The sequence below is a fragment of the Cucurbita pepo genome, chromosome 11 (genome assembly GCF_057944985.1).
Source record: "Cucurbita pepo subsp. pepo isolate OVF chromosome 11, ASM5794498v1, whole genome shotgun sequence".
Taxonomy (NCBI): Eukaryota; Viridiplantae; Streptophyta; class Magnoliopsida; order Cucurbitales; family Cucurbitaceae; genus Cucurbita; species Cucurbita pepo.
Window position 1 is genome coordinate 1,839,751 of NC_141808.1, and position 25,765 is coordinate 1,865,515.

The window sequence follows — 25,765 nt, forward strand, 5'->3', positions numbered from 1 at the left end:
ATGGAAATACAAGTATCAAGAACAATAGTTATGGGATCTTAGATTGAACTATCAATTACCAAAATTCTTCATAGAAATATGTTTAAACCAAACCAATCACAAATTAAATTAAATTTGATCAGGAACAAGAATTCGTAAATAAACTAAGTTCGAAGCTTGTAATTTAATGTATAAACATTCAAACCGTCTTGACATGTGTGCAAGTAAAACTGTAACACATAAGGAAGCTAATTAGTAGGATCCCCCTTTATGGGTTTCACCATCAATCAACCTTAACCTTACTCTTTTGAAAAGGATTCGAGTGTGAACATGCTTTGAGACCTGAAAGATGATGAACTATGCCCGAGTAGGGCTAAACCAAAGGAAACTCTGGTGGGTGGAGACCCACAATGATACTGACGTACAAATCGTTCATCTAACTTGAGTATTAACTACTCATGAACATAAATTATTCGTAATTTGTTGTCAGCTCCTTTAACACACCTCTTATTATCTCTAAACGTAAAGGTTTTATCTCACACCAAATAATAATAATAAAAGAAATTATATATAAACCCAAACAAACAAAAAAAAATCAACCTTAGCAAAACTTACTAAAACTAAAGGAATATTTGAAAAAAAAGCGTTCAGAGGTTACACTGATTGAACATTTAGCAAATGTTCAAAAACTAACATTAGAACCCAACAATGTCTCAATCTGAAGCTTGGGAGGGTCATAGGTTTTACATATATTTACATACCGTGCTGTTTTCAGCATCATAATACAACGAATGGATTCAAAGTGAAAACATTTACAAATTCAAAAAAATCAGTCAGCTGCACATCAATGGAATCCTTCCTAGCACTATCCATTTCCTACTTCTGTAAGTAGTGTATACTACCGGCTACTTAAATCGAATGAATGGAGAAAAGAGACCAGTCTCTTCATCTGCACAATGCTTGAGCGATGTTGGAAATCAGCTTTCCTTGCTTCTCAATCGACAAATCTCGACCTCAGATTCAAAGCATGCGTGACTCGAACAGATCTCACAAGCATATGCAGTGAGGCTTTGACGATATAACGAAAGATCATATCAAGTAGAGAAAAAGAAGATTTACTTGCGCTGTGTATCAAAACAATTAGTCTAACCCAGGTGGGTAAAGGATGAGATTCCGTCAGAATGATCGTTTGTTCGTGTGTGGTAAGCTAACTGACTACTTTTGCTGCTCGGTGAGAAATTGCGCACAAGTGTATTCGGACAGGAAACTGGGAAGTTCGATGTCTGAAGGTTCGATAGGGGGAAGAGCCATATCAATGTCTTCAGTAGAGAATGGGATGCTGCAATCAACATATAATGATTACAAGAATTATTAATGTAATATAAGAGAAACAGGAAGAAACTAACTCCGTTCATAAAAAATCCAAGCTTTTAGGAGAGAATGACTCAAATTTAGTAAGAAAGTTACCTTAGATCATCATCCAACAAGAATGAATTTGAGGTTAAATTCTGATTGTCCTCGTTCAGAATTTCCCTCATTTGAGCAACCACCTAAAGCCATGCCATATCAATTACATAGTTCGCCAAGAAAGTAAATTCACCAAGAAACTATGGGAGATAACACTTGCCTCGTTTGACACACTCTGAGTGCCGTATTTGTCATCCCAATACATAGTACTAATGCGATAAATTTGTCTCACAGTCAATGCCTGCGTTCAGTACTCATACATAAGAAAACCCGAATTCCAATAGAAATGACTCCTTGAGATCGGACGATAAAAATAAATATTTTGACGAGTCGATAAATAAGTGAGACAAACGAATAAGAGTAAAGACCATACAGGGCAAAGATCCTGTCTTATCTCTTCAAGTGATTTCTTTCTCTTCTGATGTATTACCTACATGTAATGTAAAATGGCATTGAAATTAGCCTCAGTCCTACGACTAGAGAAAAGGGGAGTCCAGGAAGCATATATACCAGAAACCCGACAGATTGCCTTATATAGTTTAGTTCATGCCAAGAGGTCCCTGAATACTACAATTTCCATTCAAAAAATAAGTTCAACGTTAAATTTCGGACGAGAAATTATCGTGTCAACCCAGACTATAATGTATATATGTACTACCTCATCTGTTGCATTGCCAATCCACTTCTCTAGTTCAGCTAGACCAGATTTCACATACTCGCCATTTGAAAACGTACAACATTCACGTCGTAGAAGAAGGCTTCAAAACAAAACAAACGAAGTCTCACAACCAAATTTAATAAACAATTTGTCACAGCCTTGAAGGGACCAAAAAATGAAACCACATACCTGTTAAAAAGAGAAATATTGATGAACGAGAACACCTGAGTGATCAATTTACGAATGAAGAAAGACGGTACCTGACAAGGTATTTTTCAGGTAAGAAAATAATACAAGAAAATTCATGACTAGTAAGTTCACATTTGTCCATCCCTTCACATAAAAGTTTAAATATTAAGTTGAATATTTGTTGTGTATTAACGCTAGAAACGAAACTGAAAAGGTCCTCAAAAGTAAGCATTTCAGGTTTATTTCAAAGACATACATGATTCACACGTAAAGCTTAGATCATTTGTACATTAGCATTCTATCCTTTTTAGGTTGCTTGTTATCTTCACTTGTATTCTAGAACTTCTTCTAATAAGATGAAATGTTCGTTTCTAGTTTAAAAATAAAACAAATCAAACACCACGATGATTATTTCAAAGACATACATGATTCTCACGTAATTGACTCATCAAAGAATCCAAAAACTTTATTATGTTATCCCATGGACTACTTGTAGATGGCTGAGGAACACCAGGCGATTTAGAGGACTTCCCAGCATGTACTCGTGCAGCTTTGGGCGCCTGACAAATAAACAAAAACTGTTATGTTATGCAATACCTTTGCCTAACGACCTTGAAAAATAAAATTCTAGAAATTAAAATATAGACAACGAGAATAAACGAGATGGAAACTATGAAGTGGCTGTCCCCATAGACGATATGTCAAAGAATATAGTGAATTTATATAAAAAAGAAAAGAAAAGAAAAGAAACTGGGTCCATGTATTAAGACCGCAAAATATGCATGCAAAAACTACCATAAATATAGGATAAAGAAAAGAAAAACCAGAAGTAATTTTAAGCATTTAACAACCACTTCAAAGAATTTTGTGCTAGTAAGAAAAGTATTCATTTCAAATCTACTCTCAAAAACATTCCATGCAAACTTTTATTTAGGCACGAAAAAAAATAAAAAATGCAGACAATTAAAAACGTTGAACTGAGGGAAACGTACAAACAAATTGAACAAAAAACAATTTGAGAGAACAAGTATACTTTTTCAGTGGCAAAGAGCACAAAGATAATCCAATTATTCTATGAATAGTGTTATAAAATATCATAAAATAAAACCAGCAAAAGCCAAGCAACCCATGAACCATTCTTGAAATAAATAAGATGATATGAACTCCAAGTTATCGCTTTTTAGTCAACATAAAACTCAACTCGTGTTTAAACTATCTCCAAGTTCACATTTCACCAAGTGGGTTTATGATCCTAAAAAGGCTGATGAGCTAGAGAAAGCTTTTTCTCGTTTATTCTTTCACTAGCCCGTAATGCAAAAATTATCATGTTTATCATTCAGGGACAGAGCAGTGACCTGAATACATGAGCTCAACAATGGAGACAATTCTTTCTTCAAATTATCACGAATCATGCCAAATATCTTCTCCACACAAGCAGTTAATTGCTGTTTAAACAATATAGCCGGATATCTTGCTTCAAGATGAGAAATCCCATCTTCAAAGGTAATATATTTGAAGGGTGATTTTAGTCCCTGACATGGAAGCAAGCAAGATTCAGCTGAAAAAATATATATAACTTCCACCAAAGTTGAACAAGCAATTATAAGAGTACTAGAAACTAACCACGTTAATTTATTAACCACTTGGCAAGAATCAATCAATCTCTCCACTGTTATTAAGTTAAATGTAAAATAACATCTACATAAAAGAGAATTACAGCACGTCCAAAAAATTAAAGAAAACAGACTTTCCAATCTCTTCTGTCTTCCTAGTTTATCTTCCAACTCAAACTTTAGTGATCATTTTATTTTGTTTGAGAGAAGATAACAGACTTAGCGATCATTTTAAGATGGAGTCAGAAATTCATTTTGAGTTAAAGAGTCTTAAGCTTTGATTGATCATTAACAAGAAAGTTGCATTGAAGTCAAACATATTTCCTCAACATTCCTTGTCCAAACTTTAAATGAAAGATTTTGGTAATAAATAGTTTTAACTTATCTCTCACCCAAGATGGGGCAATTTTAAACAAGATGCAATTATTTTAGAGGAAACAAAGTTTTCATTAAAACAACAACAACAACAACAATAACAATAATAATAAAGCATGGGAAGACGAAGGGAAGATAAGGCAGGACTCAACTAGGTTGAGATGCTAAATTTAAGAAATGATTTGCACCATGAAGAAGTATGGAGACATTGCACACCTAAACTACCATTTTTCTTAAAATATTACATCCCACGTAGGGCGAGGGATTCAAACTCTACCATCGAACTAAGCTCATGTTTGCAACTCAACTATTATCTTAAGAACAAAACTTAAAAGCAGTCTCAATTAGACATCTAACCATACTAGCGAGGTAGTTTGCATTTTCCATAGATGAATACTTTCAAGAAATCAAAAAAACATTTTACAACAACCAACTCGGGTTTTATGGGCAAGGAATATGGAATATTTTTGAGCATTTGAAACAAAGGGAAGAGGGATCTTCAAGGATATCTTGAAGAAACATTTATGGACTAGAGTTTCCTTCATTGCCAATTTTTTAATGTAGATGATGAACATTTTAGTGTAATCCCAGTTGATCATATTCTGCAAACTTTAAACTTGGAAGTGTTGAAGGGTCACGACTACACAACTTATTCCATATCTATGTTTTTTCTTTTTTCTCTTTTCAATGAATAACCGAACTTTCATTGAGAAAAAAAAGAAAGAATACAAGATGGTATTAACGTAGAGCCTACAAAAAATAAAGGAAGACAATTTACAAAAATTGCCTCCAATCAAGCAAAATGAGACCTAATGGATAATTATAAAAGGCTTAGTCACAGAAGCGCAAGGGACAAATAGAACCTAACCAAATCCCACAGCTTGCTCCAGACGTCTTCTACCCTCTAGAAAGTATATTGTTCCTTACTCTCAAACGCCCCCAAAACATGGCACACACATTAGCTTCCTACAAAAACCTTTGTTTCTCACCAAAAGGAGGAAAGAGAAGGAATTCCTCAAACATCACCCTACATCCCCTATGTCTTGCCAAGCCAAGACCCAACTCCTAAAAAAAGCAACTCCAGATAGTGTAGGCAAAATCACAACTCTATTGAATGCAATTAAGATCTTCAATCGTCCTCCTACGAAGGATGCAACACAACAATCCCATTAGACAAGGAGGAATTTTAACCTTACACAATGAGACCAAGATAGAGTCAGCCAAGGGAGACAGGTTAAAAACACAAAGAAAAAAGGATTTACACAAACCCTTCATAAGGACTAGGATTCTAGAGTCGAAAATCCCTTTTCCCAGAAATACAGTGAAATTCCCCAAGCAAAGATAGAAGAACAATGACATTCAACATTCCCTATTGGACAAAGGTTAATGGAACCCCAACGAACGGAGAGGACAAAGGATGATACTAGACAGAAACTACTGAATGATTCCTCATTGAGAACAATTGGAATAAACGAAGGAACAAAAAGTAGAGCATTCCATCCCCCAACCATTTATCTTTCCATCAAAAGATGTCTCTCCCATCCCAACCAAACAACTAATAAAAAGAGAAAAGAACAAAAACTCCTCGGCAATTACTTTCCAAGGGTTTTTGGATTGTTTCTAGTTCCCTTCTTGTTCAATGCCATCTCTTTGAATTAGGGATGTAATATTGTTTAGAAATAAGAAAAAAGGTGAGTTTCTTCCCATTGCAAAAACATCCTGATGAGTTCTGATAATATATTAGAGTTTTTGCAACTCAATTGAGCATCACATCCCTTCCTTCGTTCATATACACGTTTTTTGCTCGTTAAAATCAATCTTTCTCGTAAACAAAGTCTCTCCAAAAAATCATCCACTTATTTAAACAAATATAAAACACAGAGTAAACCATTTAACCCTCGCAATAGACAAAATCACAAACCCAAAATAAGGCACACAGCTCACCTGAGAAATCCTGCTAGCTAAGCCAGTAGAACCTGCAGAACGCTGAGTAGCTGCGCTCAAAAATCCATTTGACTTTATATTTCTTTGCAGGAGGCATAGTAATGCAGAAGCGTTTGACAACCAATATGACAAGGCAATGTTCTCATCCCCAACCTGAGTTATTATAGACAAATTTGAAGACTAAAAGTTAAAACTAGGATGCAAAGTAAAAAAATCAATTTGGAATAAATACAGGACACAGCTTAAGTACTTTCATCAAACTAATGTATTGTTAACACGAGGTAGTAAAGAGATGTCAAAGACTGAACAAGAGAATAACCTTGAGGGCATCATTTATTCGTTCAATTATGTAGTCAAAGATAACTGTTCGTTCTGATTCAAAGGCATGCCAGTTAAGAAGGCATTTGTAGATGATGCAAGCGGCCAGTGGCTTACCACCTTTAAACCCCAAATTTTCTTTAATACACCTAGAAAGGAGTTCGTAGTTTTCCTGTAAAGGAAGTATACTCTTCGTCATTCATGGAAAAAGTTCCACCATGTGACGTTTAAAATGACTACCACTTATCACAAATATTTTTGCCATGGATTTTCATGGATGGAATGTTTAAATTCAAAACTCGGTATTCAATGAACATGTAAAAACCTGGTGTCTCTCTACAGTTAATTTTGTTCGTCGTGATTCGGAAAGGCCTTGCGAAAATGGTGCAACCAGTTTTGTAGGTGTTGGTGACTCCTGTAAAGATGCTCCTTTTTTCAGAAGGATAACTCAGTAGAGTAATAAATCAGACCATTTAAAAAAGATATTTAGCTGTATATATATTATCTTACAAAGAGAGTTTTCCTGTCAGCATTAGGGATAAGCGCACCAGAAGATTTCTGTTTTCACAAAAAAATCAATGATCATGCTAAGTCATGAAACAAAAGTCATATTATCAAATGAAAGAGCAATATAGTTCATGGGAAAATAAAATTAGTATATGGGATTGTTCATGTATTATTCACAAAATGTCTTACCTCAGATAATGCCCTTACAAAATTGGGCCGGGTGCTCCTCGGAGTTGCACTTAAGGCTTTCTGCCGCAATACGTGATTCTCATCCTTTAAAACTGAGAGTTTTTCTTCGAGACTATATTTTAAAACAAGGGTAGAAAAAGAACTAAGGTGAGGTAGGAAAAGATAAATCAGAACAAATATTGGAGTGTAAGGAGCAAAATAGATACAAGTCCAAAAAGAACCTGCCATAAAATTGTTTGCAAAGCCAAAAACAATAAGGGGAGATGTCATCGAACTCAAGTGCTACACAAATATAACTTTTAACATTTAACATTTTGATTCAAGAATAGCACCTTTTCACATTATGTTGCAGCTTAGTGCATTTCTGTTCAACCTCCTGCAACTTTTCAACAGTGTGGCTGCCATCCTTTTGTGCCTCAACAAGCTTAACCTCCAGAGCTGAGTTCCTTTTCTCCAGGGCATCCAAAGCACTCTGCGAGGATTTATGAACAACCAATTTGAAATTAACATAGGAAATCCACAAACACTTGAAAGAGTAAAATTATCCAATTTAAATGAGCAAAATGATCAAATAACAAAGTCTCAGCCATACCCCTCTATTTTTGTTGTTCATTTGGCTTCTAAGAATATGATTCCGCCCACTATAACCTTGTCTTTTGGTTCACATACACTGCTACTCTGACTCATTTGCAATTAAACTTTGAAGTCCCATTTTTACCACTTCCGTTAGCTAACATGAAGGGCATAACTATACTATTATGGTATCTTCAGGAAGTTCTATCAAATCCTATTTATGAGGCTGACCGACTGTTGATACTTGATATTCTGTTTTGTTCAAATTGTTCTTTAGCATTCAAGCCATACACCGCAACATAGTCATTTATCAATCTTCTACGTTCACAATAATTTAGACACAGCTTGTATGGAACTTTCCTTAAAATGATAAAAGTAATCAGAGACATTGGTTTATTGATTCTTGATCAGGATTTGATCAAAGATCTTTGTCTATACACTCACGATTAATCTATGATCTCACTCAATGAACGCCCCTCAACTATATTTGTAGGCTACCAACTTCGCGATTAGAAACCTAGGCATCCGGTTTATTCGTAAAGAACTGCAAAGATATGAAACATTTTAGTGTCCATATAGGCCAGTAACATTTTGAATGAGGTTTGACCAGTTTCATGTTGGAATCAGGTTGACCATCATTACGGGTCAGTTCAATCTTAAATTAGACTTTGTCTTGGCCAAGTTTACAGATGGGTATCTAAAATGATCGGGTCCTCCATGTTCTAATTAATATTTGTTAGATACTGTCAAATCTTATCAGTCCCACCCACCACATACTCTAGGGAATCCTGTAGGGAGTAGTTGCTATTGTAACAAAAGAACCAATTGAATTAATGCTTGGTTTGGAAATCACCCCTGCTCCAAAAATTGAACAACATGAATTTTTAACAGTTCAATCTTGATTGCAATTGGCGGAAATACCAAAAAGATGATATTACCAAGAATCATGACAGAAGAAAATAAATTCAAAGAAACACAAACAGAACCATATTACCAGAAAGGTTAATTGCACAGCTCACCTTGAGGAAAGCATTTTCTTTCTTTAGTTCAACTACTGCTACAATTTCTCTTTCAAATGCATACTTCTCCTTTGCCAACAGATCCATTTGGTTTTGCAGAACAGCATTTTTGTTGCACTCATTGATTGCAGCAAATTTAGCTGCATCTAACTCCAGACTCAAAGATTCCAGCATCTTTTGCAATTTTAATATTTCGTTTGACTTAGCCTCTTCATTAGAAGCCTGCATATCAAAAAAAAAAAAAAAAAAAAAAAAAAAATCCACAGTTATGAAAACCTTTGCATTAATCTAATTTCTGTGGTCTACATTGTGAACATAAACTTCTGAGATACATAACTAAATAAAAACAAATTTACATATACCTTTTTACAGACATTTTATACTAAAATGGAACTAAATTAAATAAGTGAACCAATGCCCAAGGTAACTAAAATTACCCGCAGTCTTTTCTCCAAATGCAACCGCCACGTAAGATCTTCCAACTGCTTCTCAAGTTTGTTCTTAGCTAAACGCAATGCTCCAGCTTCATTAGCTTCCTGCCAAAAAAGGTGAAGAAAAGGTGCAATGATGAAATTTAAGATATAAAATAACCTAAATCCTGTATTTCTCATTTACTTGTAATTTTCATCTGATACTTTCTGAATATTCACCTGTTTAAGTCTTCGAAGTTCCCTTTTTGCAAGCTTTTGCCTCCATCGACATTGTATTGAAATAATAGAAGCTTGGTGGCGATGGAAAACAGTACGAACCTTGAATGTCCTCCATTGAGCCTAAGATTTCATTACACAAAAACAGACCATTTATTAGTAGGGCCAAACTAAAAATAAGTGAGAACAACCTATTGTGTTCAATAAACATGACTGTAGTATACATGCCGATCAAGATTTACAGTGCTAAGAACAAATTTAGCAAACTAAAAATAACAATAAATCTAGCAAACCAAAAATAACAATAATGATACTGTTGCAAGTCTGAATTACCTTGCTGTTTTTCTCTTTTATAGGGAGAAAGGCTGAATAAATCTAAATCGATAGATAATCTAAATAAATCAATAGGTAACAAGATATGATAAATCTAAATAAATTTCTAGTCACTTGGTATCAATAAATCTAAATAATAATCTCGAGATACTAGATAACTAAATCTAAATAAATCCAACAAGATAAATGGTCAACTATTCCCTTATTTAATATGGGATTACACAAATATCCTTTGACACCCTCCTCAAGTTGAGTAAGAGATATTATTCATTCTAAGCTTACACTAGATAGGTTTATGTGAAATATTGATTGCAAAACTTTGACAACGTGTCTTCAACGTCAAGACTTGACTTTAACAGTAGCTATGAAGACTCCAAATAAATTTGTCAACGGTAGCTATGAAGGCTCTGAATAAATTTGTCAACCGTAGCTATGAAGACTCCGAATAAATTAGCTATGAAGGCTCCAAATCAACAGTAGCTATGAAGGCTCCAAATCAATTTGTCAATGGTAGTTATGAAGGCTCCAAATAAATTTGTCAATAGTAGTTATGAAGGGTCCAAATAAATTTGTCAACGGTAACCAGAATGCTCTAAATAAATTATCAGTGGTTATGGAGTTCTTTTGTCAACACATTCGTTAGTTGAAGTTGTGAGAGCACATAATTTATGCATACTATCCTCTTGGAGCACTTCCACGCGCGTTGCTCACCTGTCTCATGCTCACTCCTCTTGGAGTGCATAGCTCAGTTGGTAACTCTGCGGCAGTATGGGTGGACTCATAATTTACGGTAGTAGGCTTTCCGTAGTGACTTTTCTTACGGTACCGTTCAATTCTTCCATCCAGAATGGGAGTCCAGCCTTGAAGAATTCGGACATCTTAGTTTTATTGCCTTCTTTTCTTCCTCTAACGTCTTTGGTTCCCTCCATTATTGAATACTTCAAATCTGAATCTCGAAATTTGATGCCTTTTAATGATGATTGAAAGAATGACTAGTCACGATGGAAAAATTCTTCCTTGTACACGGGGGATTTGCATAATAGTGATGATTGAAGTGATGGTGTTGGTGGTTGAAGTGACCGTGGGCTTGTTTTGCTTGCAGCTGGATATGAGCTTGTGACTAATGGCTAGCCAAAAATGGACTGGCTTTGCTTGCGGCTGGACTTGCGGAAGTATTCTTGTGGAAGACGGAAGAAAGAAAGAGGAAAAAGAGGAAAAAGGGAAATCGGTTGGTGGGCTGGAATTTCTGTTGGTTTGAAATTTCTAGTAGGCTAAATTGCCGAGGAGATTATTGGGCTTGTGGGGATTTCACAAATGCCATGGCTTGTGGTGGTTATTGGAAAATGCAGTGGCTTACGCTTGCAATGGCTTGTGGTGGGTTTGCTTTTAGGCTGATGGAAAGCTTGCGGAACAATAGATGGTTTTTCGGGCTTGCAGTGGCTTGCGGTGGGCTGAGGTAGTATGAAGTAGATCCAAATCATAGGGTTTTTTTTTTCCTCACAATCTGAATGAAAATTGGTCATGATGATGGCAACTACGAAAGACTCCGAATGAAACTTATCACGATGGATAATCAACCGCTATGAAGGCTTTACCAATTGAGTTAGGGTCTGGTTTTAGGCTCTGATACTATGTTGCAAATCTGAATTAGCTTGCTATTTTTCTTAGAGAAATACATGTCTCTTTTATACTATAAAAGAGGGAACTAAATCTAATCAATCATAACAAGATCTTTCACTTTCGTCACAAAAATTAATATCTACTTCTATCTATTTACTTCCATCAAGATTGCGTTGGAGTTGGAATCAGATGATAGGACAACTCCATTTGTAGGCTTTATACCATAGGTTAAAGTGGACACCAATCTAATCCCCCCCTTGTTCCCGTCTGTTAATCATATTTTCTTCCTCGTACAAGGATTTTTAACTTTTCATTGAAAACATGGCTTTTGAAAATCCCAAACCTACAGGCCATAGCTTTGCCAAATCAGATGGCGAAGTTTGCACATGCAAGCAGCTTCTGCCACTTGCATCAACACACATACTAGCATGGCATAAAAATAAATGGTACGTGAAACCCCTTCCACCTGATAAGGCTTTGACTCATAAGTCATATGTGCGGTGTGCCAATGAAAAGAACAATATATAACACTCAATCAGTACAAAGAGGTGGTCTTCGTTGGTTGACTTCTTAAAGGAACCATCTATTTTTTGTTTTCTAAAACAAAAGGTTTGTTTTTTTTTGGTCAAAACATGCTGTTTTCTAGAACTTATTCTCCCTAGCATTGTTTTCACTGATACCTTTTTTCCCCAGAGCAACTGGGAAAAATGTGTTCCTAAACAATAATTTCATGTATTTTAGAAGGGACTATCAGTTTTTACCATTTAAAACAGCTAAATTAAAAAGTACCCAAAAATTATTCTGTGGAAGCGCCCACACAGCCCATCAGAGTAACCTGGGAGGGGAATACAGATAGCATTGATTAGCAGTAAAGGTCATTTTATTTACCTGAATTAATATCGCAGCTTTATTTCTTCTATCATGCAAAAACCTTTTGCGAGTCGTAAAACCACGAATACTGGACTGTATGGTTAGAGCAGCTTTATAGAGCTCCAAATAAGTATTCCTGGAGAACCACCTGCGAATATATTTCTGTATCGTAGTGGCAGCAGCACTTTCTCGTTTCGCAACATAAAACTTTCGGGCAAGGCATCCTACAAATAAAATTAATCATCACTAAACCATCATAGCAATAATACGTTTGCAAGTAAGAACAAATAAAATATACCATAGAGTAGAAAAGAATTAGGTCCTTTATCATGAAACCACACACATAAAAATGAAATAGTAACCAGCTTAAAAAAACAATACATATAGTGCAATCATCCACTAAACCATCATAGCAATAATACGTTTGCAAGTAAGAACAAATAAAATATACCATAGAGTAGAAAAGAATTAGGTCCTTTATCATGAAACCACACACATAAAAATGAAATAGTAACCAGCTTAAAAAAACAATACATATAGTGCAATCATCCAACTATTGCCAAGTTGCCTATAAACCCCCATGACCTACACATATCATCCATGATCCCATCACAGCCATTTTAGTAGCTTATTTGGTGCTGATGGTAACTTACAAGATATTGTAGATACAGTAGCTAATTTTAAAATATCCAAGGATACGGATTATTGCCCCTTTCTATAAATAGACATTAAGTGCGATATCCCACATTGGTTGGGGAGGAGAATGAAACATCTTTTATAAAGGTGTCGAAACCTTTCCCTAGCAGACGCGTTTTAAAGCCTTAAGGGGAAGCCCGAAAGGGAAAACCCAAAGAGGACAATATATGCTAGCGGTGGACTTGGATGTTACAAATGGTATCAAAGCCAGACACCAGGCAATATGCCAGCAAGGAGGCTGTTCCTCGAAGGGGGGTAGACACGAGGCGGTGTGCCAGTAAGGACACCGGGCCTCGAAGAGGGGTGGATTTGGTGGGGGTCCCACATTGATTGGAGAAAGGAACGAGTACCAGCAAGGACGCTGGACCTTAAAGGGAAGGGGGGTGGATTGTGATATCCCACATTGGTTGGGGAGGAGAACGAAACACCCTTTATAAGGGTGTGGAAACCTTTCCCTAGCAGACGCGTTTTAAAGCCTTGAGGGGAAGCCCAAAAGGGAAAGCCCAAAGAGGACAATATCAGTCAAGCCGCTTGGACTGTTACATTAAGTCATTAATATTAAAGTGAAATTACAGTAGAACTGATAAACTAAGTGGGATCTGTAACTAATAACCAGTGCCTACATTACAAATGGTTAAACAAATTTAATGAACGTGTCACATGGGGCAACCAACAAACTTTTCTTGGAGCCATTCTACATTTAAATTTGAAAACACGTGAACTTTACTCAATTCTTATATCATTTTCATGCCAATCAACCTGAAGTAGCAACAAAATTAAAATTTAAAAGCAAGATTTGTCACACAAATGAATTTTAACGAATAGATCAAAATTTTAAATTATCTGACAAGTTATACATTAAGAAGTAGGGGTTAATGGTAAAACCCCATATGAAGCGCTTTTTCCGACCTCACAAATGCTAATACTTTTCTTTCTTTCCCAAACATAATCTCTTCTCCTCTTTACTCTTCTCAAGTATGGTATGGTGACCTTTATGGTGGTTTTAGTTTATTAAATTAACGTTCTTAACAAGCAAAAAAGATATCAAGATTGATAACAGCAGCAGATGTCCAAACAAATAAGAAAAAACAAAAAGGCTACCCATTAACCAGAAGTTATGGAAGTAACAAAAGGAATGGGCATGGCTGGAGACCAGATTTCAGTGACTAGAAGAATTTATAAAATATCTATGGGGCCCCCTGGCATCAAATACAATGATAGGTAATTGTTACGTGCTGAATACATGGTAAAGTCAACTTATTTGAATGATGTAATGAGTAATCCATGCAAAACAATTATTAAAAAAATAAATAAAAGCCATTTAACTCCATGAATGCAACATTCTTAAACTTGACATGAACATGCTCACAATCACAAACATATGAATAGGATAGAGAAGCCCAACCAAGCATATGACCTCCAAAGAATGAATAAATTAGAAAATGAAAACAAGTGCAATGACCTCTGCAGTATGCTTGAAGTGAAATTGCAGTAGAACGCATCAATAAAAAATCCTTGCGCGCATGATATGTTTGTAATCGGCGTTGAATACACTTCGCAGCATTATCCAATACTTCAGCTCTTCGAGCATCCAGAATGCCAATTTGACCAGCCCTAAGAAATATTTTGGTCCTACCTAACTACAATATAATAATAACTTTAAGAATCGCAAACATTTCAACAGCTGCATGTTTGTTTAAACTAAAAAATTCAGGACAGTCACATGTATAAATACAACGATCAAAAGCACAATATATAACACAGAAATATCACAATATAGCATAATAATGTTTTTTTTGGTTAAATTACAGATTTAGTCAATAAACTTTCAGAATGACATCCAATAGGTTCCTAAACTTTAGGAGTGTCTAACAGATTCCTAAATTGTCAATGCAAATTTTGTGTCCAATAGGTTAATGGATTTTAATAAATATTATTAGACACAACCCTAAAAATTTAGAAACTTAACTTGTAATTTAATTTAATCTTTCTTCAGATTACTTCCCTGAACAAATCTTAACTTTCAACTTCTCTAAATTATTCCTTGATGTATCACATATATGCATTCATACCATATTCACTTACTCATTCAACCATTCAAGAAAGGAAATGACTAAAAGAACACTCATATAGCAACTTACCTGAAAATTTTTTAGCTTCAACTTTTGTAGAATTTTTTCTGTTATCAACCTTTCATCGTAGCTACAAAAACAAAAGTTGCACCAAACTTAACAAAAAAAAAAAAAAAAAAAAGACTGAATATTCAAGGACACCAACATATCAAAGGTTTTTGTTTCTAACTAGTGTCATAACTTTCAATTATGTCTCTAATAGGTTCATGAAATTTTAAGACACAAAACTAAAAGTTCAAGGATTTGTTGGGCACAAAATTGAAAAGTTAGGGACACACCTTTCAAAATTCAAGAACCTATTAGACATAATCTCCCTTATCACTCCCTAACTTTTCCCACTAACTCATCTTTCCCTCAACAACATATCACTCTTTTTCCATTTTTTCTCTCTAAAATTATTCCTTCAATAAATTTTCTTTCCGTATCTTTACTTCATCTTTCTCTCTATTTCTCTCTCCAACTTTTCTCTTTATAAATTTCCCCCCTCCTTCTAACCTAACTTTTTTCTCTAACATGTCTTGTTCTCTAAATTAACTCTCTAAAATTTCTTTTTAACACTGCGCTCACTCTCTCTAACTAATCCAAGTATAACACCACCTCTTGCTCTCCATTCTCTCTCTAGCTAATCTCTATATAACACATCTCTCACCCTCTAAGTCTCTCTAACTTTCTTCGCTAAATATAATCTCCCTTTGTAGCTTTTCATTTCTGCTCTCTATATCTAGTTACCTTTCTAAATTTTATCTTTTGTCCTTATAACTTGTACTAAAATTGATTATTATCTTTTGTTCTTTTACAAATGGAAAACCAAAAACTATTACCAGATTTTGTTTTTTTAAAAACAGAAAACAGAAAAACCAAAATGATTATCAAAGAGGACCTAAATGTATCAAAAAAGTGTATCAAAATAAAGAAGATAAAAATAAAACAAACCTTCCATCCAATAAATCAGGAGCCAACAAACCAAAACGGTCAATAAACTCTGTATAAGTTCTTCTGGAGGGATAACCTGCAAGACTTATTCGAACAGCTTCCAAAACACCCTTCAATCAAACAAGTGAAGAAAAATTACATCATATCCTAGTATTTATTAAAACAAGGACTACATGATATCGTTGCATTTAACCCAAGTAACAAACTGCATGCAAGTATAGCAGACAAAAACAAAGTCAACATATGAAGAAAACAACCCATAGAACCAACTCAATGTTCATGTCTACATCATAGAAGTTTCTTAATTGTTATCACGACTCATGATCTTTGCTGTTTCTATCTTTGTAGCCACAACTAGAAATTTATCTCAGAAAGATATTGTTACAATGTCTCCGGAACAACGGCACAAGGTCACCATACCAAAAAAAAACAGCCACAGAAAAGCGGAGGAAGCCCTGAACTAACTAAAAAAGGGGCTCAACTCTAACAAGATCGAACCTATATCATAATTACAAAAGAGACTATTAACAAACATCCATATGGAGGCATTACACCGAGCCACTACCAAATCTCCTCATTGGATCTCTCAATCTTCCTAAAAATCTAATTATTCCTCTCTAGCTAAATGCTAAAATAATACCACAAAAAAAAAAAAAAAAAAAAAAAAAAGAATCTTGCTTGCCACAGTACATGGCCATTCTCACAAAAAGGCAAAGACAAGAGAACCTTCTCAATCATGGGATACAATCTCTTCTCCAAGCTAGATGTAAACCAAAAGCTCTCTCTAAAGTATTTTTAAACTATCTTGTCTTTATCATGACCAAAAGTGTTTTCTAATCTTTTAGTGGTCTTGGTTTGGGTGGATTTCATATGCACACCCCGTTTTTTATTGAAGTTACAAAAAAGAAATGGGATCTCCAATGCAACTGCACCTTTGCTACCCATTTTACCCATGCAAACTTTTTACCGTCAATATGAGTTTGGGTTAATGCAGTGAAGAAAAAGACTCCAATGCAAATCCTTGTAGACTATAAACTTGAGATATACTAGCTCAATCCTAAAACACTTGATGTGTTCCTTATGATCGAAATAAAAAGTGGACTTAACTTGCATCTTAGAAGACCTACAAAAATCTAACTATTAGAATACAGATATAAGGTAAAAAACATACAGAGTTTAAACAGATAAAAAAATAAAATCCCATTTTGACGTACATATGGAAACTAAAATCAACCTCACCAAGTAAACAGCCAATAGTTTACAAAAATGGCACTCAAATAAACACAGGAAGGTGAATCATGTATTTATCTGCATGTGGAAAAGGGAAATATATCAATTTCTAGAAACTGACCCCACAACGTAATTGATGCAGAATGCTTGGGTTCTCAAACTTCTGGGGCTTATTAAGAGAATTTGGCTTCACACAGCGTACATAATGGGGCTCAGTAGAATTCAGTGTCTCCATAAGTGCTTGAAGTTGTTGCTGTCAGCACCGCAATTTGAAAAATGTAGATCAGAACATTAGACGGCAAAAAAACCATATAACATTAACAAGCAAATATAGCCTTGCAGTGAGCATCACTCTTCAAATGAAAAGGTTCATCCAAGTACTATTACTCAAAGAAAAAGCCGCCAAACACTATGGCACTCTAGTTATAGCTTTACTAGTATTAGTATGAAAGGACGTAAAGCATGGCTTACATGCAAAAATCCATTCTCATCCTGTCTTCTACTTGGGCAAATAGTAACATTATTGAATAACTCCAAAAAACACAAAAGGCTATTATCCAAATGTCTTGTAACATTTTTCCTCGAATAACTCTAAATCTTTTCCTATATACTACCTCCAAATTATCAATAGCATCCAAATTATCAATAGCAAAGCTTCAACCTACCAACACTATGAACACTAAGAATTAGTACATGGTATATAAATTGAAAAAACTTTTCAAAGTCTCACCTTAAATCTTGAGGCTACAGAAGAAAATTTATACGATGATCTTGAAGATTCCTCTGGAACGGAAGAGAAAAGGCCAGCAACAAAAGTGCATCTAGAAGAAGCCAATAGACTGCAATGCTCTACCACAACATAATCACGATTTTTATCTAAAAAGGTGTCTGTATGATAAGTGACCTACAGGAAGGGGAAAAAGGCAGAAACCTCATCAAAATAAAGTAAATAGTATTTATATCAAACAATAAGATCAAATATTTACATCATAATACTACACACCTTTCCAGCATAATGGGAAAGAGTGAAATCTGTTTCTGAAAATTTTGTTCTTTCCAACCTTGGGTGAGTATGAAAGTTCTGAAATAATTTGGTTGAGAATGTTTCATGAGTTGATCTTGGAAACAGACTGCATGAAAAGGAAAACGAGGATAAGGATAAAGTGCAGCAGAATGATTTATAGCTAACTTGCACCAATTGGTAATGAATAACTCAAACAGTACCAAGCCTCATCCAGCAAACCAATGATCCCAATAGGTTTCTGCAAAAAAAAAAAAAAAAAAAAAAAAAAAAAAAAAAAAAAAAAAAAAAAAAAAATCAATGAACACAGGAAAAGGGAAATATGTGCAACGGAGAGGTTCTCTAAACTAAAAATATGGATTTCAATCAACATGAAAATTAGCCACTAATTTGGCAATAAATACCAGAAGTGCAATAAGCAATAGACGATCATGAAAATGAGGATAAGATATAGAAGTCAAGAACACCTATCATTCTTAATGTCACTCTTTACAACCCGACTATGCGCACAATTTCCGTCCCCAACCAAATAAAATTCATACAGTTAAACTCCTAATAACTTTTTTTTTTCTCCTAATAATTTTTTTTGAACTATAATAACCTAGATATCAGCCAATAAAAAAATAGGCTTCAAAGGAAACCAGGGGAAAACCTTCTCAATCAAATCCAACACATCCTGATTGTCGATGAATTCAATGTAGCTCCAATTTATTTCCTCTTTGCTATACTCTTCCTGCTCCATCTTAAACACATGCTGAAACAAGTGGAAAAGTTTAAATTCTAGTTCATCATCAGCGTAATGTAAAAAACAATTACAAAGCTGCAGACCTCATTAAAATGTTGCTGAAGCTTTTCATTCGCAAAATTGATGCAAAACTGCTCAAAACTATACAAAATGAATGTGTTATTAATCAAACAATGAATAACAATGATGGTATACCAAGATTCAAATCAAAAAGATCAACTGTGATCACAAAAACAGTTCATTTTGAGTTGTTAAGCTGGGTAGGTACTTGATTCAAACTGTTAGAAGACCAGAAAAATACTTTTCTAAGCTAAAAGGATGCATCAGGAATATAAACTTAAAACGAAAAAAGCAGTGTAGAGTACTTTATAGCTGATCAACAGTCAAGTTTCAATTATAAGGGTGGGAACCATGCAAGACATAAAAATTTCTTCAAGCATCAAGATCTCATGCTGGAAAGAAACTCAAAGCACCATATAGAAACATCCTATTAAGTTCTTGAACAGAAGTAAAAGCAACTTCCATCAATTGTTAGAAATACTGAAATACGAAAACCTACTATGTCTACTTTCGCCTCTTCAAAAAAAATATATATACTTTTTGAAAAACATGCTGATAACTTCCCATCGAGACCCAAGATAAAATCATGTATCTATTACCATCAGCAAGTATAGAAAGATATGTACTTTGGTGGGAACTATAAATAAACTTAAAGATCTATACTTAAAAATAAAGCCAGCAGCCCTAACAAGAAAATCTTTGAATATAAGCAAAAAGAAAGTTACACTAGGCTACTTAAAATGCTCAGGTACAAATTAATCACAATAACCTGAGGCAAATAAGCTTAGGTTTCTAACTCAAAATGGCATACATAAGTCCCACAATACCAAATATTTTTTCAAAGAGAATTTAACATTCAATACCAATCTCCTCTCTCTTGATGTATAGTTTGGCTCTTGATTAATTAAAGCTACTCAGTTTTTTATAAATAAAAAAAAAAATGCATATCAGTTCCATGTTTAGAGCCACAGATTGCAGGATTGCTTCACTTCATCCAAGATTTCCTAAAGTCTACTGATTCAAAATATTTCACACCATTTTTCACTTACTACATCATGCTATACAAATTGAGATCTTAATCAAGAAGTTCCCCATCAAAATAGATGCCAGTACCAAAATATATTACAATTATTGAAGGTATTTGGCAAAAAAAAGACAAAGTAAACAAGTAAAGAGGAGAGAATATAGCTAGTTAAACAAAAAACCTTCTCAACATTAAAATGTAAAAAATTTATAAGCTTAAAAAACAAATGAAATGAGCTCTAATGAGAAATTATAAGGTTCAAAACAAATGAACTTTTTCATTTCACATTCAATGCACCATGAAATGAGTATTTTCAAATAAATCATAAGGCTGATGGTGCAACTCAAAATGTAAGGAAATAAGATTAAGGGTAAGGAACTACCTATTGTCCTTAAAGCATTCAAAACCATAAATGTCCAATAACCCAATTTGAAATTGAGAATTTGGATCTTGTCCGACAGATCGGTTGATCTTATCAACAAGCCTGAAACAAATGCCAATACATGAAAAGCATGTGATTTGGTCATAATTTGTGTAAAAAGTCAATAAAAATTGAAGTTGCAGTAACTATCACACCAATCAAACAGACGAGCGTAAACAGTCTTTGCCAATGCATCTCGACTAGCAACGGCACCTTCACAATCTAGCGCTTTGACAATAATTCCTTCATGAGTATGAATTGAACGAGTACAAAGGGCTGAGACCAAGAGGTTGGAATTACACCTAATTGTGAGAATGCATATTTAGCAATCCAAAAGGCAAGTGAACATCAATAACAATGAATTAGTCATTCATATTATCATAAAATTCCTAAAAGAAGCAATAGATTGTAGTCAAACAATTCACTGATGCAAGTCCTAAAAGTGATTGGAGAAACACATGTAACACAATCATCCAAATTAATCACAACTATCAAACCTTAATCATCAATTAAACTAAAATGAAGTAGCAAAAATTGAAGGGCCTAGAGGCTGGGCAGAATTTTGGGCAAGCTAAAGGCTAATGGGTTGCAATGGCAATAGCTAAGAGAGTGTTGATGCTTGGGAAGAAGCAAACTCAACCGCGCTAGGAATTGGGAAATGGAAGGGTAGTAGGCTTGTGAAGTAGCAAACCAAAGAGACTTCCCAATTTTATGTCCAAAACTGATAATTTAGTGTCTTATAGATCTTTGAACTTTCAATTTAGTACTTGACCTATTCAAAAAAATTTAAAATTAACAAATCTATTATATACAAAATTAAAAGCAAGGTTTCTATTAGACACAAAATTCAATTTAATAAGAACAAGGTTTATACTTAAATATACAAAATTAAAAGCAAGGGTTCTATAAAAAGATAGGCAAAAATAACTAACAATTGAATTTAAAATATTGTAATCAGGTAGAGTGTGATAAGTATTTTTCAAGCTTCCCACAGTCACCTACATGAGAAGATTAGAAGCCACCCCTAAATGAAAGGTAGACTTTTCATCCTTCAAGACGGAAGAGTCGTGTTCTTTTCCAGGCAAAAACTCAATGTTCCCCAAATGCAAAATTGCAGCCAAGGTACGAAAGATAGCTTCCTGACAAGATGATAGTACCAGAATACAATAAGAGATTGTGCCTTGTATAATCTACCGTGAAAAGACAAGGAAAACTCATACTGTTATATTCCTTTCAAACCTGATCCTCATGGCTGATACCAACTATATCCATTGCCCTCCTTGTCCTAATATACTCCTCAGCATTGCTCACTCCATCTAATTCATAGGTCTTGCTTTGATTTAAGTATCGAAAATGACTTGGGTGGTCTAACTTGTACTTCTCTGCATCCTAGACATGAATACACAAAATATATATACATTTATGGAGAGCACACTAAACATCAAAAGGCATGATATATTGTTGATACGATATTTATATTAAGAAAACAAGCATAATAGAAAGAGACATTAGAGAAGAAAACATAAAAAGATAGACAATGCTAAACAACAGAATGATAAGAGATACAAGGAATACGGGAAAGGTATTACCCTGCCAGATGCACATAGCTGATAAAAACAATGATAGTTCCTCTCAGGGTTCGTAATTTGCACAACACGAGAACGTTCTAGAAGATAAGTTCTAATTGCAGCACCCGATATTCTACCATTCGTATCAAACTGAATTTCAACAAACTTCCCAAAACGACTGCGATCAAAAGAGAACAAAACAAGTATTTAAGTAAAAACAACTTGGGTTGAATTAAATTAACACATCAGCAAATAGCATCAAAACAGTACAGTCAGACTAACAAGAATTGCACATAAAGCCTCTAATTATTCACATTATCCATGTATTGGAACTATTCTGTTCACTAAGATTGGGAGCTATACCATATGCTTTTTCCAAATAACTTCAGATAAGTAAATGTCCCCATCATTCAGGATTATATAGTTTTTATCCAGAGTTAGCCTTCAAGCAGGGTTTCCCCAAATAGAAGCAATCAACAGAAACAAGCACCAGGGCAGTGAAGATATTGCATTGACAAGTTATAAGAAAAAGTAACAGATATAACTAAGATAGGCAACAAAACTATGATATACGGTAAAAAAAATAAATAAAAAAAAAGAAGAAGAACAAAAGAACAAAATACACAATAGCAGCAAAGTACTTAGTGATCTGGCCTTTAGCAACATTGCATTCCTATTCGCGTGTGCATGAAATTAAAGAGAATAAAAAAGTACATCTCTTCGACAACAACTAAACAGTAGGTGATGGAGAAAATCTAACAAGGTTTCAAGATTTAGGACCGGTTGTGACAGACTAGTATATGATGTAGCAGGGTCAAGATTCACAACCAGCAGAGTCTTCTTCAGAATGGTATAGCATAAATGATACTCAGACCAATGATGGTTAGAGAAAAAGTAAATAATAAGAACAAGTTCAAGAAAAGATTTCCACCTTGAATTATCGTTTCTAACTGTCCTTGCATTACCAAATGCTTCCAGCAAAGGATTTGACTGCATGGGGCAAAAATTGAACGCGTTGAAACCATGAGGAAAGCCAGAACTAACAGAGTATTATTACTATGATTTGATGAGGAAAGCAAACTTAATACAGCACAAATACATCAACCCCTAGAATTTTAACGTAAATGTGCAATTTATAATTTTGGAATGAAAAATAAAATGATGCAAAATCAGACTTACTACGTCCATCCAAAACCTATTTGATATTTAACATATCTTCTTCGCAACAAAAATCACCGGTAAGGTAAATAAAACTCCCCTCCAGAACAAATAAAAATAGTAAGATTATTGTGATTACATATAAATCTTTACCAAAATGGAACAATATGGAATTGGACTGACAGACAGGGACCCTTACTTCAAGAACTTGTTGCTCAACAGTTCTGTCATTGCCAGACGCTCGACCTCCAACAAATGTAAGATACTGCATAATCAATTTTGTTGTCTCGGTTTTCCCTGCACCACTCTCTCCACTGACCAATATTGACTGGCTTCGACCCTCACTAATCATTGCTCTGAAAAAATGAAAGAAAATAATTGAGGGCTTCATAATGCTCCATCATGTGAAAATTGTTGATGATGCATTAGAAACTGCAAAACACACACACACACACACACACATATGATCCGGGTATCAATTAAATTGATTTCCCTACAACTTGACCTACCTATAGGATGCATCAGCAACTGCAAAAACATGGGGGCTCAGTTCCCCAAAAGGTGCTCCCTTGTACTGCTCCATCATGTGAACATTGTATAGATGGGGAAGCTTTGTGAATGGATTAACAGCAATCAAAATGCTACCTGTGTATGTCTAACAGAAACAAAAGACAACAAATATATATATTATATATATATATTAATTCACAAAACGTTTTACAATGATGCCAAAATATATTAACTTAAACAAGGCATCTGAAAAACTACAATGGCAGATTAGAGTAATTTGTCCAGAGTAGATTCTTCCATGATTCTGGATTGACAGAACTTGAACATTGATGACGTTGTAAACACATTGATGACGTTGTAAACACTACAAGTAGCAAATATTTGAAAAAAAAATAACTTTCTTTCACTTTTAGGCTTTCCTGCCTTTTAGCATAAACCTTGCCCTACAAGCCAAGATAAAGCCGAGCATGGCATGTAAGAATATGGACCCCAAATAACTTTGAAGGCAACTTCTAAGAAAACCACAAACCGAAAGAAGATTCAAGTCGAAAGCTCTATATTTGAAAATTTGTAATAATAGTTGGAGTTCAATCACATTGTGATAGAAAGAGAAAACAGAGCTATATAAATGAATTTTCAAAAGTAAATTGGGAATCCAACATTTATCAAAGATATAAGTATTTCAATAGTCATGTCCGATGACATCTTAGTAAATAAAAGTCATGCTTGTCAAACTCAAGCACTAACATCATTCCGCGGATGGAAGAGATGCTAACTCTGTGGTCTTAAGGCATTAAATCAAAACAGAAATCACACTCACGTGCCAGACAGGGGACTACTGAGAAGAAAATACTCAAAGAACCTTCAAACCCAATCTCTTATGTGACTATTACTCCTTGTGATAAAAGAACTAGCAAGTTAACTTATCGTGAATAAATTATAGCTAAATATACATTTAACCATAATTAATATCCTAAAGCCAAAACTCATACTAACAACTGATTAATCCACCTATCAAAGTACTGCTTAACATCTTACATATATGTCATTGAGAGAATATCTTCTTCGAAGATTATAAAGCACCCCAGGCTCATTCAAATAGGTCAACTTCGTCATATCATCCACCCCTCCATGCTCGTCCTCATCCGCATCCCTCGGCAAAAGCTTCTCAGGAAGAGCCAAGACCTACAGTTAACAAAACAAAAAAATACAATAAGAACATCATTTCCTACCGCTTCAAAAATCTGAAAAGTCGCACAATAAAAGGATGTGGAAGGAAATCACCTTCTTTCCAGTAATAGTTGCAACTCGAGCTTGTTTACCGCCGAACTCGATGACTTCACCAGCCACCCAAGCAGAATCCCTGTCTTCCACCCAAACCTTAGAGCCCTTGCGTAGGCTCATTTTTCCGGTTGCTAAAGTGGAAACGTGAGCAGAAAGAATGCAAAATCAAAAGGTTTGGAAGAAATCAAATTTGAAATTGAAACCCTAAGAACAGAGAAGAGAGAAGAAGATAGAGAGACAGGCAGAGAGAAAACGAAGTTGCAGAGGCATTGTTCGGGTTCCCGCTCTAACAGGTGTGTAGACTTGAGTCTCTCAAAAAAGAAACCCCAGAAAAAATTGAAATGTTAAACTGAGCAAGATATTTATAGCGTTACCGACACGTCACCCCCCTTTTTTTTTTCTTTTTTTTTTTTTAATTTTATTTTTAACCGCCGTTTCACTTAACGGCTCGCTTTATCCTCCATTTCTCCCACTATTTTTACGTTGAAAAGATTTACTTTCTTTAATTACTTCAAAACGACTCAGTTGAATCCGCCACCACGCGCCACCAGGGAGCGTCTTCCCCGCCAAACTGATTTTTATGTAAAGTAGATTTTGAATTTTTGAATTTTTGAATTTTTGAATTTCTGAAATAATTCTATTTGTACTTTTTCAACCTACCACCCGTTAAAGAATCTGTCTC

General features: G+C 34.8%; 1 protein-coding gene across 1 annotated transcript; it reads right to left on the minus strand.

Moving 5' to 3' along the window:
• Positions 1-528: 528 nt before the first annotated feature.
• On the minus strand, positions 529-25,413 carry XI-I (myosin). The gene is made up of 38 exons (XM_023691323.2): positions 25,084-25,413; positions 24,838-24,984; positions 23,799-23,944; positions 23,489-23,645; positions 23,063-23,121; positions 22,153-22,309; positions 21,803-21,952; positions 21,566-21,702; positions 20,719-20,865; positions 20,525-20,626; positions 19,142-19,199; positions 18,966-19,067; positions 18,517-18,554; positions 18,296-18,422; positions 18,023-18,196; positions 17,414-17,545; positions 16,063-16,172; positions 15,139-15,199; positions 14,460-14,637; positions 12,320-12,525; positions 9,482-9,601; positions 9,269-9,367; positions 8,832-9,053; positions 7,572-7,711; positions 7,240-7,351; positions 7,054-7,101; positions 6,869-6,958; positions 6,545-6,715; positions 6,226-6,378; positions 3,649-3,825; positions 2,719-2,853; positions 2,294-2,364; positions 2,105-2,204; positions 1,957-2,013; positions 1,820-1,876; positions 1,607-1,687; positions 1,447-1,529; positions 529-1,318 (listed from the first exon to the last, which is right to left on the minus strand). Exons 1-38 carry the CDS (start codon positions 25,201-25,203, stop codon positions 1,195-1,197), a joined length of 4,548 nt encoding a protein of 1,515 aa, XP_023547091.2. The 5' UTR covers positions 25,204-25,413; the 3' UTR covers positions 529-1,194.
• Between the last annotated feature and the right edge of the window lie 352 nt (positions 25,414-25,765).

What these genes read in the sequence shown, in the direction of transcription:
- XI-I (XM_023691323.2), bottom strand. Translation starts at nt 25,203, where the DNA reads ATGAGCCTACGCAAGGGCTCTAAGGTTTGGGTGGAAGACAGGGATTCT. An exon ending in GTTGCTGATGCATCCTATAG is followed by an intron (nt 23,646 to 23,798) that starts GTAGGTCAAGTT and finishes TCATTTTTTCAG; the next exon opens with AGCAATGATTAGTGAGGGTC. An exon ending in AACTTCGAAGACTTAAACAG is followed by an intron (nt 9,368 to 9,481) that starts GTGAATATTCAG and finishes CTTTTTTGGCAG; the next exon opens with GAAGCTAATGAAGCTGGAGC.